Consider the following 15,381-nt stretch of genomic DNA (forward strand, 5'->3'; position numbering starts at 1 on the left):
TGCCTGGGTGACTCAGTCGGTTAAATGTCCGACTTAGGCTCAGGTCATGATCTCGCAGTTCGTGGGTTTGAGCCCCGCGTCCGGCTCTGTGCTGACAGCTCAGAGCCTGGAGCCTGCTTCAGATTCTGTGTCTCCCTCTCTCTTCTGCCCCTCCCCTGCTCACACACTCTGTCTCTGTCTGTCTCTCTCTCTCAAAAATAAATAAACATTAAAAAAATTAAAGAAAACTCAAGTAACATTAAGGTTTATCTAGACCCCATTACATCATCTCTAAAAACCATTTCTTACCTTCCAAAATGGGACATGGCTGAATGTTGGCAGGAGATGATGAAAAGATTTTAGCCAGGTCTTCCGGGTCCATTCCTGAAAGGTAACATAAGAACCAGAAATAGATTCACTACAATATTTGTACCTTCTTAGACACTGAGTCATCATGAATTACACACACACACACACACACACACACACACACTCTAACCCAAAGCCATTGGTTAGGGAACCGAGGATTTCCCATATTGGGATTTGAAGCATTGTGAAATCTGGTTGCTCACGGCAACACTCTGTTACCAGCCAACTAACTCCTATATATTAGCAGTATGATTTGTCTACCAACAAGTAAAAATAGATTTAGAGGAAATGAAATCTCCCCAGGAAGATAAACTCTGACTTCACCTCACTTTCCTTTGTTGCCTTCTTATACACACACACACACACACACACACCCTGAAAAACAGCAGGGAGAATCAGAGTTTGACAGGGCACTAGGTACATCTGGTTTCTTCATTTATAAACTCAATGAAGTATGACTATGTTTCAGAATTGTGCATCGCTATATAAAGATAATCCAAATTTAAACGATTTTCCCCCTCAATACATGGCTCCAGGGTCTGTGTGGAGGAGTGAACGTTCATCTAAAATCCCTACCCACAAGGGTCAAGATGAATTTTAAATCTTACACAGAACTGGAGGTCCTTGAGCACTTAGGGGCAGGACTTTATGAGCTTACTTTGAAAATGAGAAGTCTCTCCTCCCAGCCGAGCCACCCACGCCGGGGGAATGAGCAAACTGTAACACCTCCCTAAAAATGTACAAAGGTCTTTTTTTGTTTGTTTGTTTGGTCAGTGCCAAGGCCTTCTAACTCAGTTGCAGTTTGTCACAAAGCTTAGAGATAGTATATATTTCTATGAATGCATTAGCGACTTCTTAGGAACCCACACCAAAGCAAACAAAGGTAATTTTCTTTCCTTTTCAATGATTTCATGCTATGTGAATGTGCTTATCACAGTGAATAGGTCAGATATTGTGTGTGGTATGATGTCTGGCTGAGTGGATAATGCTGTATTTGTGAGGGAAAGGAAAGAATGCATTTGTTTATTTGATTTGATGATAAAACCGAGACTTAATATTGGTTGAACGCATCTTTAAAAGCAGGCTTATGTTGGGGTGCCTGGGTGGCTCAGTCGGTTAAGCGTCCCACTCTTGGTTTCAGATTAGGTCATGATCTCATGGTTTGCGAGATCAAGCCCCGTGTCAGGCTCTGTACAGATAGGAACTTGCTTGGGATTCTCTCTCTCTCTCTCCCTCTCTCTCTGCCCCTTCCCTGCTCTCTCTCTCTCTCAAAATAAATAAACTTAAAAAATAACAGCCTCGTGTGGGTGCCTTGTGGAAAAAGCTAGATGCCGTCAGAAGTACACTTGCTTCTCAAGAGTGCCACCCACCCAGTTGTCAAGGGACACTTCTAGAGAGGTATGCTGCTCCTGTTGAAGGAGTCTGGGTGTGACTCACTTAGGACAATGTGTCTCCTCTAAAAGTTCTATGTAACTCCAGTAATATCTGTAGAGTACCAAGGAATCCTCTGTTTAAAGGGACTCCAGAGAAGGTCCATTCTTGAAGCAAAGAATCTTCGGCAATGCCATAATCACATCTGATTTATCGGAGTAAATTTTATTTGGTTTTCTTAAAGCAGAGTGTGCTTAAACGAATTATTTATCATAATAGCTATTTATTTTCAAATGCACCACCAACTGACTGCATGGCCTTTAGCATGCTATCAAGTGGCTCATTTTTCAAGATAGCTGTAGAACTAAAGTGGGGGTAACCCAAAAGTGCCCTGGAGCCCTGGCTCCATGTTAGGGACCTTATATCCATAATCTCATCTGATCTTCTCAATAGCCTCATAAGATGTTCATTACGACCTCATTTTACAGGGGAGGAATCTGAAGTCTGAGAGGTTAGTTAACTTGTTGAAGGACATCCCTCTAGTAAGAGGCAGCATTGATATTTGAACTCACATCTGTCCAGCTAATGGTTGATGTTGCCCAGCCCTAAAATAGGAAGGCATGTTTAGGACACTTTATCAGCAGTTCCAGCTCATCAGAGTCCTGGGTGCTAAACAGCATCCACTGGGCCAGGAAGAATGAAAGGCACTTCGGAAGGCTCCCATCCCAGATCAGGAGAGTAGCCTCCGTGCTGAGGGAATGTGGGTTTAGGAAGGTGGGAAATTCCCACCACCCAGGTATAGTGGTCAGTTTCATGGCAGGCTGATCCAGAAGTCCTGAGCAGATGATTAAGGGGATGTAAAGACCGTGGTACCACCGAGAATATTGCTGTGCTGGCTTTCTCTCTCATTGGAAATACCACCTTGTCACATGACTTCAAATTGGTCCAAATGGAGGACTTCATGTAACCAGACACAATTGTCCCCATTTATCCACCATTTTGCTCTCACGATTTCTGTTACCCATGGTTAATCACGGTCCGGAAGCAAATGATCCTCCTTGTCACATACTGACATTCCCCTCACCTGACATCTCTTCACGTAGGCATTTTATCATCTCACATCATTCTCAGAAGGGTGCGTACAGTACAATAGGAATATTCTGAGAGAAGGAGACCACACTCACATAACTTTTATTATAGCATCTTATTTATTTATAGCATTTATTATATCATTATAATTGTTCTATTTTGTTATTGTTGTTAATCTCTGACTATGCCAAATTGATAAATTAAACTTTATCATAGATATGTATGTACAGGAAAAACATAGTATATATATAGGGCTCGGTACTAACTATGGTTTCAGGCACCCACTGGTAGTTGGGGAGGGGGGGGGAGGTCTTGGAACACATTCACAAGGGATGAGGGGAGACTGCTGTATAGTTAAATTTCCCAGAATGGTCTTGCCAGGGAGAGGGGACCCCCCCCCCAAAATTTAAGATACCCAGATTTCAAGTTTTGCTTCTCAAGCAAGGAAGTGAGTTTGTGAAATTGGGAAAGTACTAAATTCCTAGTAAATTTCTAATCTGTCTTGCTAATGTCAGCAACAGGAACACTGAGAAAAGTAGTATGTGCCCAGCCAACCAGGTTCTCATTTACTTTGCTGTCATTAACCATCTGAATAACCTCTCTGAACTTCAGTTCCCTGAACTGTGAAATGGGGAGTAGGGTTGAATTGTCTCTAATGGTCTTTGCTAAAATTTTATGATCCAGATATCCTTATCTGATTCTTTCCCAGAGTCACTTGAAAAGTTTAATAAAATGACTTGACCTCAAGATTCTTTAAAACACAACACAAAACAGGGGCGCCTGGGTGGCTTGGTCGGTTAAGCGTCCGACTTCAGCTCAGGTCATGATCTCACGGTCCGTGGGTTCGAGCCCTGCGTCGGGCTCTGTGCTGACAGCTCAGAGCCTGGAGCCTGTTTCAGATCCTATGTCTCCCTCTCTCTCTCTGCCCCTCCCCTGTTCATGCTCTGTCTCTCTCTGTCTCAAAAGTAAATAAACGTTAAAAAAAAATTAAAAAAAAACACAACACAAAACAACAACAACAAAAACAAGACACGCAGGCACTGATATAAATTTCGAGCTGACTCCCTACGTTTTGGCCAATCTTTTTACTCTTCCTGTAGGAGGCAGTCCACCTTCCCATCTAGAAATCGCAGTCACCTCTAGAAGATTGAGCTGTGGTGACAGAAGGCAGCGAACAGGTGGAACACAGGAGGGAGGGTAGGGGTATGCTGAGCCAGGGAGAATCAGAGTTCTCACCCTGTCCCCCTACGTGGGAACATTTCCAGAGAGTGTCTTGTTAAGGAGAACTGTCTTCCCTGCTTTGCTACCAAAAGCTAAGAGAGTGTTTCATCCTAGACCTTGTCATTTTCTTCCCATTTTCCTGTGTTTAATCTTCTCGAATAAGGCAGAGGCCCTTGGTGGGTCAGGTGTCTCTCGAAGCGACATCCCTGCCGCTTCTGCCACATGCGTGGTTTGTTCCATCAGCCATTGCATCTTGTCTCCCAGTGAAGCCGTGGGAGGAACCAAGAGCGCTAGGCATTTGGGTCTAGAAATTCTCATGCCTTGATCCCTTTCCATAATCACATCCTCTTCAGGGCGGTCTATGAGCATCTCTCTAAAATGCATTTCAGGGGCGCCTGGGTGGCTCAGTCAGTTGAGCGTCTGACTTCGGCTCAGGTCACGATCTCACAGTCTGTGGGTTCGAGCCCCGCGTCAGGCTCTGTGCTGACAGCTCAGAGCCTGGAGCCTGTTTCCAATCCTGTGTCTCCCTCTCTCTCTGCCCCTTCCCCAGTCTCACTTTGTCTCACTCTGTCTCTCAAAAATAAATAAATAAATATAAAAAAAATTTTTTTAAATAAATAAAATAAATAAAATGCATTTCAAAATCTAGATTTAGTGCTCAGTGGCCTGTTGCATTTATTTGGACATCAAAAGAACCAGAATGCCCATGCCGTTACAGTTCTCAAAGAGCATTTTGGTCCGCGGCATATAAAAAATGACTGGGGCACCCAGCTCTGTCACGGGTCACATTCGGCTTTGTCCAGAGGAAGACCTCAGCCCCTGAGGAGCCCCGACGTCACTTCCCACCATGTCCTTTCACGTTAAATCCTTCTAGCTGCTCTTTGGCGTTTGGTCCCTCCATAACTAAATATTGCTTTAGCACTTGCTGCACAAAGAGCTTCCAGAAAGCAGCAGGGAAGGCATGCTAGAGGCTTGACAATTGGGGCACTGTTTCCATTGAGTGTTTGGCCTCCTCAATGCTGTGTCCAATGAAAGTGACCCAAGAGCCCCGTTCCACTTCTGAGCCTTCGGTTGTGACTTTCTCCTCATTTGGAAAAAGAGACTGGCCGCGATGTAGACTGGCTCGCAAAAGGCTTGGTTCTCGCATGAAATCAGATGTCGAGATGCCTTTAAAGGAAAGTAAATCACCGCCCAAATACAGAGGGGGAGAAACCTCCATGAGCACAAGAGAAGCATTAGTAAGGGTAAACTGTGCACTTGGCCCGTGAGGGTGTAGTTTTAAGGCCAGACTGCGTTTTCATTATATTGTTGCTGTGCGAATAATAAATGAGCTCACTGCTACACCCAAGCTGGGCAGAGAGAATTTATAGAGAATTAATAAATCCAGTGTAGGCAACATGTGGTCTTTCCTCCCGTCATAGAAAAGAAACTAGTAATCTTGGATTTTAAACAGACAGACCTCTATAACTTTGCACTTTCGGAAACCTGGATCCAACTTCTAATGGGCAGGCAGTGATAATAGTGATGTTTCTCTTCCTAAGGGTTTTCTTTAAAGGGAAAGGGTCACACAGTTCATGGGCTTTAAGACAAAGAGGTTGTTATAAGATCTCATAAATACTGTGGGGGTTCTGTTCATGCTTTTTAAGGGCATTTACGTGAAAGAAGTCCTTTCCAGCAAGCAGTCTGAGAAATCTAAAGACTCTCGTTAATGCATGAAACCCAGAGATAGTATAAATAAAACAGGGGGCTCGGGGAGATTAGAGCTCGAAAGGAAGCAATCTAATTTTGCTTTCCACATAAGCCAAAACAAAGAGAAAAAATGCAAATGGCTGACTGCTAATTGGTGAGGCCTACTTTTGAATTCAGACAACCTCAGGTACTGTTAACAGTGAAATTATAAATCTGTAGTGTAATTATTATGGCACAGCAGTACTTTTTAACTTCTCCTCCATTACTCATTATATTTCCTGAGCACCACCTGGGTTGCCTAGTTCTTGACTAGGCCCTGGGGCGGAACACCAGGAGCCCGTTCCACACGTTCCTGCTCTGCTAGATTGATGGGAAAACTCCACTGGTCAATTTTCAAGGCATTATCTGGATATCAGGAGAAAGGATTGTGTCATTCTGGCCATTGCTGATGTTGCTTTGGAATGTAGAGACTTAGACCCAGAGAATTAAATCATGGGACACAGCAACTAGGACAGTTACAAAAGATGCCTCCCTCCCCTTCCACGCGGGATTTCCTGTTATTCTTTAAAAATTCTGTTAAAGTTGGGGAACCTGGGTGGCTCAGTCAGTTAGGCATCCGACTTCAGCTCAGGTCATAATCTCACGGTCCGTGAGTTCGAGCCCCGCGTTGGACTGTGCGGACGGCTCAGAGCCTGGAGCCTGCTTCTCATCCTGTGTCTCCCTCTCTCTCTGCCCTCCCATGCTCACTCTCTGTCTCAAATAAATAAACATTTCAAAAAGAAAAGGTGAAAAAGAAAATTCTGTTAAAGCTATACAAAATTACATTTTTGTGATTTTTGTAACTTTTGAAACAGGCATCTCTCAAATGCAGAAGTATGAGCAATAATATTGGTAATAATACTCCAGAACAGTTCACCTGTGCTCCTCCCCATCCTATCTCAGTCCCTCATCTGTTCCACCCAATTCTTTCTGTCAAACAGTAGGATTTTTCTGCTTCCTTTGCACTGTTTCTGTTCTTCCTTATGATTGCTGGTAGCATGGCAGGAGGGAAGGAAACAAAACAGGGTTGAGTGTTGGAGGAGAGAGATGAGAAGTTGCCATAAGTGGTGAGCGGAAGGGCTGGCGTCAGAAGGAAGCATGGCAGAACATGGCAGGAACTGAGACCCTATTAATCAGCTCCCATAGGATTCTCAGGGCGAGGAGGGTCTGCCTTCATGATTGGCACAGCCTGTTCCCTCCCGCCTCCCATGGTGTGCCAATGAACTGGTGGCCTGCAGCTGAGAAGCTAACATCTCCCTCACCCCAGGGCCTCCACAGCAGCTACGCCCCACTCCCAGGCACCTGCCAGCTGGCTCCCCTTTCAGGGGGTAGAGTGGATGCCCAAGGAGACCTTGCTGAGACCTTGGCCCCATTGATATCATGTGAGCAGGAGTTGTTCTGAGAGAAAGTGTTTTCTTCTAGTCATTCCAGTTGGGAATGTGCCCTACTTCTTGGTGAGATCCTCTTGATAAACCCGGCTTGTGATCTTCCACTGAAAAGACCTTGTCTGAAGAAAAATTCAATAAGGTGTCCTGGGCTTGGGACCTCCATGTTTCTCTTGGATAGTAGGTTTATTTTGAAGTCTCATAAAGCGTGTTTTCTCCTGGGGTTCTCCACTGAAGTGTCTTGGGCTGTTGTGGTGATAACTGTGACAATGACAATACTGATATGACCACAGTAAAATGGTCACCCAAGTAAATCTACTGATGGTCATCAAGAACCAAAGTCTCTTGTCACTTACTGCTTTGATTTGAAATTCCCATTGCCTCATAGACCTCACTAGGAACAGTCTATGCTTTGTAAAGATTAATTTATTTCGGGTGCCTGGGTGGCTCAGTTGGTTAAGCGGCCGACTTCGGCTCAGGTCATGATCTCACGGTCTGTGGGTTCGAGTCCCGCGTCGGGCTCTGTGCTGACAGCTCAGAGCCTGGAGCCTGTTTCAGATTCTGTGTCTCCCTCTCTCTGACCCTCCCCTGTTCATGCTCTGTCTCTCCCTATCTCAAAAATAAATAAAATGTTAAAAAAAAATTTAAAAAAAAAAAAAAAAAAAAAAAAAGATTAATTTATTTCTATTTGACTTATATCTCACTGATTAAATCTTGTTTGCTCCCGTGGTTTAATCATAAAACATTGTGAAAGCAAACAGCCTCGAAGTCTGTGATCACTAAGACACAGACCACATCCTCATCATATAAGGAAGAAAGCAAGAATCCTCTGTTGTTTCTCTTCTTCCATTGTCTTGTCTCCTGTATTCCTGGTTATCTTTGCATAGTGGACATTGTATTTTTGAATATTTGTAAGAAATAATTTAAAGCCCATAAAGATGTTCTCTAATTCCAGACAGGATTTTCTTTCCTTCTGCCAGCCTCAGAGCCACACATAAATCTAATTTCAGGCTTTGAAATGTTCTTACCAACCCCAGTGAGTGAAAACCTGGCTTTAGCTGGTGCAAGGGTGGGTTCCCTTCTGGGTTAACTCTGACTTTTACATGCAGCCCTTAGGATCCCAACCCAAAGTGGGGATGGGTATCAGAGTCTCATCCTTGGTGAGCCCTAGAGTATGATACCCCCCTCACCCAAAGAAGCAGTGAAAAGACACACTGTGGCCTCTCCGACGCCTGTCCCAGATCAACAAATGCCACCAGGAAAAAAAGCAGCCTCAAAATTTGGGCTTACCTCTGGGGCCACTTCAGCATCCAACGGTTGATTTTGGCTCAGGTCACGATCTCACTGTTGGTGAGATAGAGCCCTGCCTCAGGCTCCTCACGGACAGCGTAGAACTCTCTCTCTCTTGGAGATTCTCTTGGAATTTTCTCTCTCCCTCTCTCTGCCCTCCCCTGGCTTGTGCATGCACACATGCGTGCACTCTCTCCCTCTTTCAAAAATAAATAAACTTTAAAAAAAAAATTGGGGCTTACCTCTATGAGTTCCTTCTCTACTCCCAAATTTGGACCTGATAACTCTTTACTATCTTGTAGTGCTTTAATGCTATTAAGAAGATTTTTAGTATCTTTTCCTCATTTTTTTAAAAGCTGTCTTCAGTAGGATGATTGATCTGAATTCCCTGGTCCACAATTTAAGTCCAAAAGTGGAATCTGTATAATCCAGGTGACAATTATAATAAAAACAACTAAGGCTTAAGGGGTTTACTCTATGCCGGGTACCTTATGTCCTTGATCGCATTTAATACACTAATAGGCTATAAGTATTATTATTTCCATTCTACTAATAAGGAAACCGGCTTCAAATGGACAGATGCCTTGGTCATGCTCTCACGTGTGCTAGAGTCAGCCTGCCTGAGTCCAGCTTATATTCTCAGTCACTCCCCCCATCAGATCTAATCCTTCTTTCAAGGGGCTAAAGACCTAGTGTGGCCATGGCCTTTGACACTCAGCTTCTCGTGACACATGTCAGAAGTCCTGTTCCTTTCCATTGTATTTTCCTTCCAATATTAAGGTAAAATGCAGAGTTTGTTTTGATTTCTTTTTGCCAGACCTCCCCCCCCACCCCACCCGCCATATGTTTCTAGCATGTGGCTGAGAAGAACGCAGATGTTCATGTCACACACGGGCTCTAGACCAGGGAAAAGGAAACCAGCTAGCAGTCCTTGTTGGCCTCCAGTTGTGGTTTGTACCAAGTAGTGGTGTAGGCGATCATTCTTCCATGGTTTCTGATTTCTCGATTGGATCTAAGATTCACTCAGCTTTTTTGGCTTCTTCACTTGCCTGACGTTACTGCATGGCTGATCCAGCCAGCTCTGCCCCTTATCCCATGAGTCCCACTCATCCTCGAGCTGACTCACCTGGACACCAACCTTATCCCATACAGGCAGACCTTGTTTTCTGCCCTGGCCAGTTCCACACTATCTTGCTTAAGAAAAGCCTTGAGTTTTCCTGTAGTTTGTTAATATCTTCAGCCAGTGCATTTATCCAAGGCCTGCTGTAGTCAAGGCCCTGTACTAGGCCCTGCAGTCTCCACCATGCTGAGAGAGGAAATGAGGTGCCATGAAACAGACCACGAGTGATAAGTACCATTAGGAGAGGCATGGATAACATGCTTGGGGAGTTCTCAGGAGGGAGGTATTATGTCCATCTGGAAAGCCCTGATGGGAGAGGCACTCAGCTTAGCCTTGAAGGTTGAATGAAACTTGAACATGAGGAAAGGAAGGAGAACACCTGGCACGAAGATACAGCGTGGGTGAAGGCACAGAGGTTCGACACGCAGGGCACGTGTACGAAACGGTGTGGTTCCATCTTGCCAAGGCATGGAGTCCGTGAAGAGCTTTTTGGGCCCTGCGCTCAGAGGCTTTCAAGATATTAAAGGGAGGATGGCAGAAATACACAGATGAAGGCAACAGCGGCCCCCTGGGGGCCAGAGATATGTTTAGCTTGGCCAAGACGCCGCTTGAAATATTTGAGCCAATTCTGGAAATCGGATTTCACGTTAAAAAAATAATAATAATCCAGACTTCCAGCTTCTCCTGAAAATTCGAGAGACTCGGCAACGTGGGGTGCATTTTTTCAGGGTGGCGGTTGGCGGGAGCCAAGCAATGGCCGCTTTCCATCCGGAGGGCGTGAGTTCTGTCTCCCCAGCACAGAATCCCAGCCTGTTTCTTTCTTCACCACACCTGCTCAGCCCCGCAGGTATCTAAGTGTGAGGCCCTCGTTGGCTACAGGGGTAGTAATAAGCCCACACCAAAGGCTGTCAGGTGTGAGTGGCGCTGCCCAAGGACCCCTCTTCCAGCTCTCTGACTCACACGTGCTGGTTGTTAGTGTTCCCTGGCCCTTGCTGCCACCCCAAACACAGGCTCCTCTGCTCTAAAACGTCAGCATGCGTGGCTCTCAAAATTATGAGACCTGGAGGTATTTACAGCATCTCTGAAAGCAGCTCTTGGCGCCCAGGATCTGATGCTGAAAACGGTGTGAATCCAACGGGTCAAAGTGTGGGGTGGGGTGTGCCCTGTGTTTGCTTGTTTTTATGCAAAGCACATTCATTGGAGAGTGAACCTAACCCCAGTCCCTGGACTTTGGATACCACCCTGCTAGGACCCGGCCTGGGAGATTTATTAAACGGGCTATTCCTTTCCTGTCTACATCTGCCCCTTCTTCTCTGCCTCAGAACTCTTCTCAAAGCGTCCACCTTCAGACTCTTCAGTTAGTTGACAAGAATGGAGTACTAACAGCTGAGAAGCTGTCAGATTCCTCATGGGACAGAAAATTCGTAGTTGGGAAATGCAAATCCTCTGCCAAGGTCATTGGGAAAGGGGTGGCAGTAGCCATTGTCAGAGAGCCCCAGAATTCCCCTTTTTAGCCCCGTTTGCATCAACTCTAAGGAACTAAGGGGTCGATTGGGTAGCCCCTGAGGCTAAGCCCTTGTAACTAGAGATAAATGCACAGAATAAAAGGAATGCACAAAAGAAAAACTGACGGAGGAAAAAAAGGAAACGAAAAGCCTGACTTAATTTCATTGAGGAAAATAGTTTTGATGTGCCCTTTGTGCCCATTGTCCATCAAAGCCTTGCCATGCAAATGCCCAGGAGTGTGCCTCCGAAATTCACATCCTCTTAGCTAGACCTTGGTGTTCCTCCTAGGCTGAGGTTCAGTAATTCTGGGGCCCTAGAAAGGTTTTTTTTTGGTTTTTTTGGGGTTTTTTTTGTACTGTGTCAAGCGGGAAGAAAAGGTCTTATGACCACAAAACTGAATACTTTGTAAGGTACAGAACAGTCAGCACTTTCCTCCGAGGAGAGAACACACAATTGGCATCAAAGTCGCCCAAGCAATGGGTTGAGGAGGACAGTGTCCAAAAGTAGAAGACTTCCAGCTCCTCATTCCTGCAGACGTCACAGAGTGGGTCGCGGTATGCCGTGGATGTGTCCGACCAGATGCAGAACGCGGGTCCCATTTAAAGGCTATTTGTGGACCGGTGTGAATTAGATGGTACCATGGGGAATGCTGGAACGGGGGGAGAGATTGTATTTTGTTGGCTTCTTCCCCCTGTGGTTTTCACCATCTGTTTCTTTTAATGCATAAACAAGGCAAATGACTGGTTTGGAATGCAAAGTTTTTAAAAACCAGATGACCACAGGCATCCTCTAAATGAGAAAGAGAGAGCGAGTTGAGGTTCTGTGACATTTGTCAGGAAGTGAGATGTTAAATACCGGGAAGCACTAATGCTCACTGCCAGGGAAAATCCACAGAGGCAAGGAAAAGCTTTGTCTATGACCCTGCCTTTCCGATGTCTTGCCATACGTTTACATTTCACCCGGGACTATTTTCAGACACCGGCACCACCCCCCCTCTATCTCCCAGCTCCTCCTTCCCATCTTTAAACTAAAGATGGAACCACTCAGCTGGCCTTCAGCATAACCAGCCTTGGTTTTCCATTAGCATTATTACTATCTTGGCAACCTTGGGCAGAATCCACTCTGAGCAACTTTCAGACTGAACAAAAGCTGTGTTGTTGCACAGGTTCTATTACAAAGCCAAAATAGAGAGCTATAAATAGAGAGGCTGATGAGATAGACTCCAAGAAGATACTTCATTTCTCTCCTGGACAATAGTGAGTGGGGGGAAAAAATTATCTAAGGGCACTAGGAACACAGTGTGTTTTTCTTGAGCAAAGGGCATGCCGCTTTTAAAAGGAAGATTTGCTATGCACAATACAGTGGCCACTCTATAAATGGTTCTGTATGCTCCATGCCAACAAGCCTTAAAGCAATAGATTCCTTTTTTAAAACCCAAGGCGGCGGAGAGATTTGATGGGACGGTGACTGTGTACTAATCCCCTTTACCTTCATCGAGAACAGTAATCAACTGCAAACACCGGGATTTAAGCGTCTTAGAGCTCCCCCGGGGAGAAGGGTATTGATGCATTTGGCTGAGTTCCACCCACTTCAGCATAAGATGAACGTGAGCATTTTTCACATAGTTTTGTAGGCAGCCTGACGCCAGAAATGTTCACATTAGAGAAAGGATAAAAGATGATGGTTTCTTAGGGAAGAACCAACTCATCCTAATTTACAAAGTGTTCTAAAAAAACCATCATGGGTGATGCTAAGGTGGGCGCTATTAGTCATTCGGGGGTGGGGGGGGGGCGCGGTTAGGCAGAAACAAGACCCTGGTAATTTAGAAGCCCTTGGGGGACTAAATAGGCTTCCAAATGAGTTGAAGTTCAAAAATAATTTCTCTACCCTTGCTTAGGACACAAGGAAGGCTGTAGATATGAAAATCCCAGCCTGTCGGGTGAGATTCCTTTCACTGGCATTGGTTCCAGATGCCACAGTTGTGATGAGTGTGTTTGACTTTCCACATCCCTTGGACATAGGTACTGTCTGGGATGGCTGCTTCCCTGGTGGAAACAAGAAAATGATTAGAGACATGACCTCTGTTCCGGGTGGCTCACAGGTCCATCTGTCATTTGTTCCAAAGGTTAGATTGAAAGTTCCTGGAGGCTTCTGAAAGCACCACTGTCTGAGCGTTACTTTCATAAAAGTGCTCTAGTGACCTATGGAATTTTAGTTATAATAATAATAATGTCACATGAAGAGGCATCCTGGAGAAGGTATGAGAGGAATTTTAAGTAGCTGAACTCTCTATTTGTATTATTCACTTTACAAATAGTTTCAGAGCCTTTAAAAAAAAAAGTGCACCTTTTTTTTCCATTATCTGTGGTTTTGGTGCTCCAAAGGGATGATCTAGGACCTTCATAATTTAAAAATGATTCTCCCTTAAGTTGCATCCTGGGAATTGAGACTTTGACCTACTTTGAGATGATTTGTCACCATGAGGAAGAGGGTTGGAGCTATTTCAGGGATTTGTTCTTTGCTTGGATACAAGAGGGGATTTAAAAGTGTTCTGACTTGATGTCTCCTTGTCTCCTTCCTTTTCTGTCTTCCGTTCTTTGTTTATGGGGGAGAGGTGAGGGAGGAGTGCCTGGTTAAGAGGCTAAGAGATATAGTAGGACGGGGGCTTGGAAGTTTACACCTCTGTGTCTTCTTGCCCACAGGTGATAACCCCCGTGAGAACAGGACAAGGCTACGTGTATGAGTACCCGTCCAGATACCAAAAGGATATCTACGACATCCCTCCTTCCCACACCACTCAAGGGGTATGTACCAGGGCCATGGTCACCAGCAGAGGGGACCACTTCAGGGTGGTATTCCTTCAAAGCTACAGAGCAAAGGGAAGTTCACAGATTAGGTGTGTTTCATGTGAAGAATTATTAAGTTCACCCATCCAGAAGCCATTTTAGCCAATGTTATGTAAATTATGTTTTCTGGGGGCGCCGGGGTGGCTCAGTCATTTAAGCATCTGACTTCCGCTCAGGTCATGATCTCACAGTTCGTGAGTTCAAGCCCCACGTCGGGTTCTGTGCGGACAGCTCAGAGCCTGGAGCCTGCTCTGGGATTCTATGTATCCCTTTCTCTCTGCCCCTCCCCTGCTCACATTCTTGTCTCTCTCTCTTTCTCAAAAATAAACATTAAAAAAATTTTTTAATAAATTATGTTTTCTGGATTTGCTTTATCAGGAAATCCTAATAGGCTTTTACTTGACAAAGCTTTTATTGCTTATCATTTTGTTTCAGGAAGTGTAAATTTTAAACCACAGTTGAAAGTACAGTGTCGATATTTCACGTAATGTCATTTTTATATGCAGTCTGGGTCGAAAATTATGAAATATAAAAAGCAAAATTCCATCAAGCTCTTATGTAGAATGCAGTTAAAGAGCCAAGGTATACATAACCTGGCAAATAAATCCATAAGGAAAGGCTCAGTAGTGTAAAAAATGACAAGTATGCGACATTTCTGTTCTGGGTAACTCAAGTGTTTCTCTTCAGGTATATGACATCCCTCCATCATCAGTCAAAGTCCCTGTGTTTTCAGTTCCAGTGGGAGAAATAAAACCTCAAGGAGTCTATGACATCCCTCCTACAAAAGGGGTAAGTGACAGAGCAGCCCAAAAGGGGTGTGTGTGTGTTTATTGGAATAAAACAAGAAGGGCAAACCAAAGGGGAAAAACTAGTCTTTCTGAGAGAGTGAACGAGAGGAAAGAAAGGCGATAGTTAAAGATGAGTCTAAGGATTCCAGGGGCACGTGGCTGGCTTAGTTGATAGAACACTTGACTCTTGATCTCGTGAGTTCGAGCCCCGTGCTGGACATAGAGATTATTTAAAAAAAAAAAAAAAAAAAGTGAAAGGAAAAAAACACCTCAAAGATAAGTCTAAGGATTCCATATTTAGGGGACTGTGCTAAAAACGAGGTAGTCCGTAAAGGAGAGCCAGTAAGAAGGTACGATAATTCAGTTTGGCAAGCAACTAACACATCTCATATTTATGGAAAGTGTTACAGCTTCCTCGGCCCATAGACAGGGGTCAGTGCGTTTGATGCACTCTGTTATCTGCTGGGGTATGCCTGCACAAGAAGTACAGATAAGGGAACTGTGTGTCAGAACATTTAAGCAACTTACGCAGCATTTCACGGCCAACAGGTCCAGGGAGAGACCTTGGGTCTCCCGACACCCAGTCCTGTGTGTTAACACGTAGTCTGCTGCCCAGCCTGGCTCAGCCGAGGAAGGAGGCCCAGGAGGTGGTCAGAAACGCGGGACTGGGACCCAGGGAGGGCAACTCA

At 44.8% G+C, this 15,381-nt stretch overlaps 1 protein-coding gene and 1 long non-coding RNA gene across 5 annotated transcripts in view; one reads left to right on the forward strand and one right to left on the reverse strand.

Annotated features, from left to right (window-relative positions):
• Window positions 1-15,381, forward strand: part of NEDD9 (neural precursor cell expressed, developmentally down-regulated 9) — a 184,438-nt gene that overhangs the window by 161,747 nt on the left and 7,310 nt on the right. For all 4 annotated transcript variants that reach the window (XM_058733003.1, XM_058733005.1, XM_058733006.1 and 1 more), the window contains 2 exons: window positions 13,761-13,862; window positions 14,592-14,693. In XM_058733003.1, the coding sequence (XP_058588986.1) occupies window positions 13,761-13,862; window positions 14,592-14,693 (204 nt within the window). The remainder of the gene's footprint in view (window positions 1-13,760; window positions 13,863-14,591; window positions 14,694-15,381) is intronic.
• LOC131513790 (uncharacterized) overlaps window positions 285-15,381 on the reverse strand; it is a 32,487-nt gene continuing 17,390 nt past the window's right edge. Inside the window, exon 3 of the long non-coding RNA XR_009262800.1 lies at window positions 285-363. This is a non-coding gene — a long non-coding RNA (uncharacterized LOC131513790). The remainder of the gene's footprint in view (window positions 364-15,381) is intronic.

The sequence above is a fragment of the Neofelis nebulosa genome, chromosome 6 (assembly GCF_028018385.1).
Source record: "Neofelis nebulosa isolate mNeoNeb1 chromosome 6, mNeoNeb1.pri, whole genome shotgun sequence".
In the NCBI taxonomy this organism is placed as follows: Eukaryota; Metazoa; Chordata; class Mammalia; order Carnivora; family Felidae; genus Neofelis; species Neofelis nebulosa.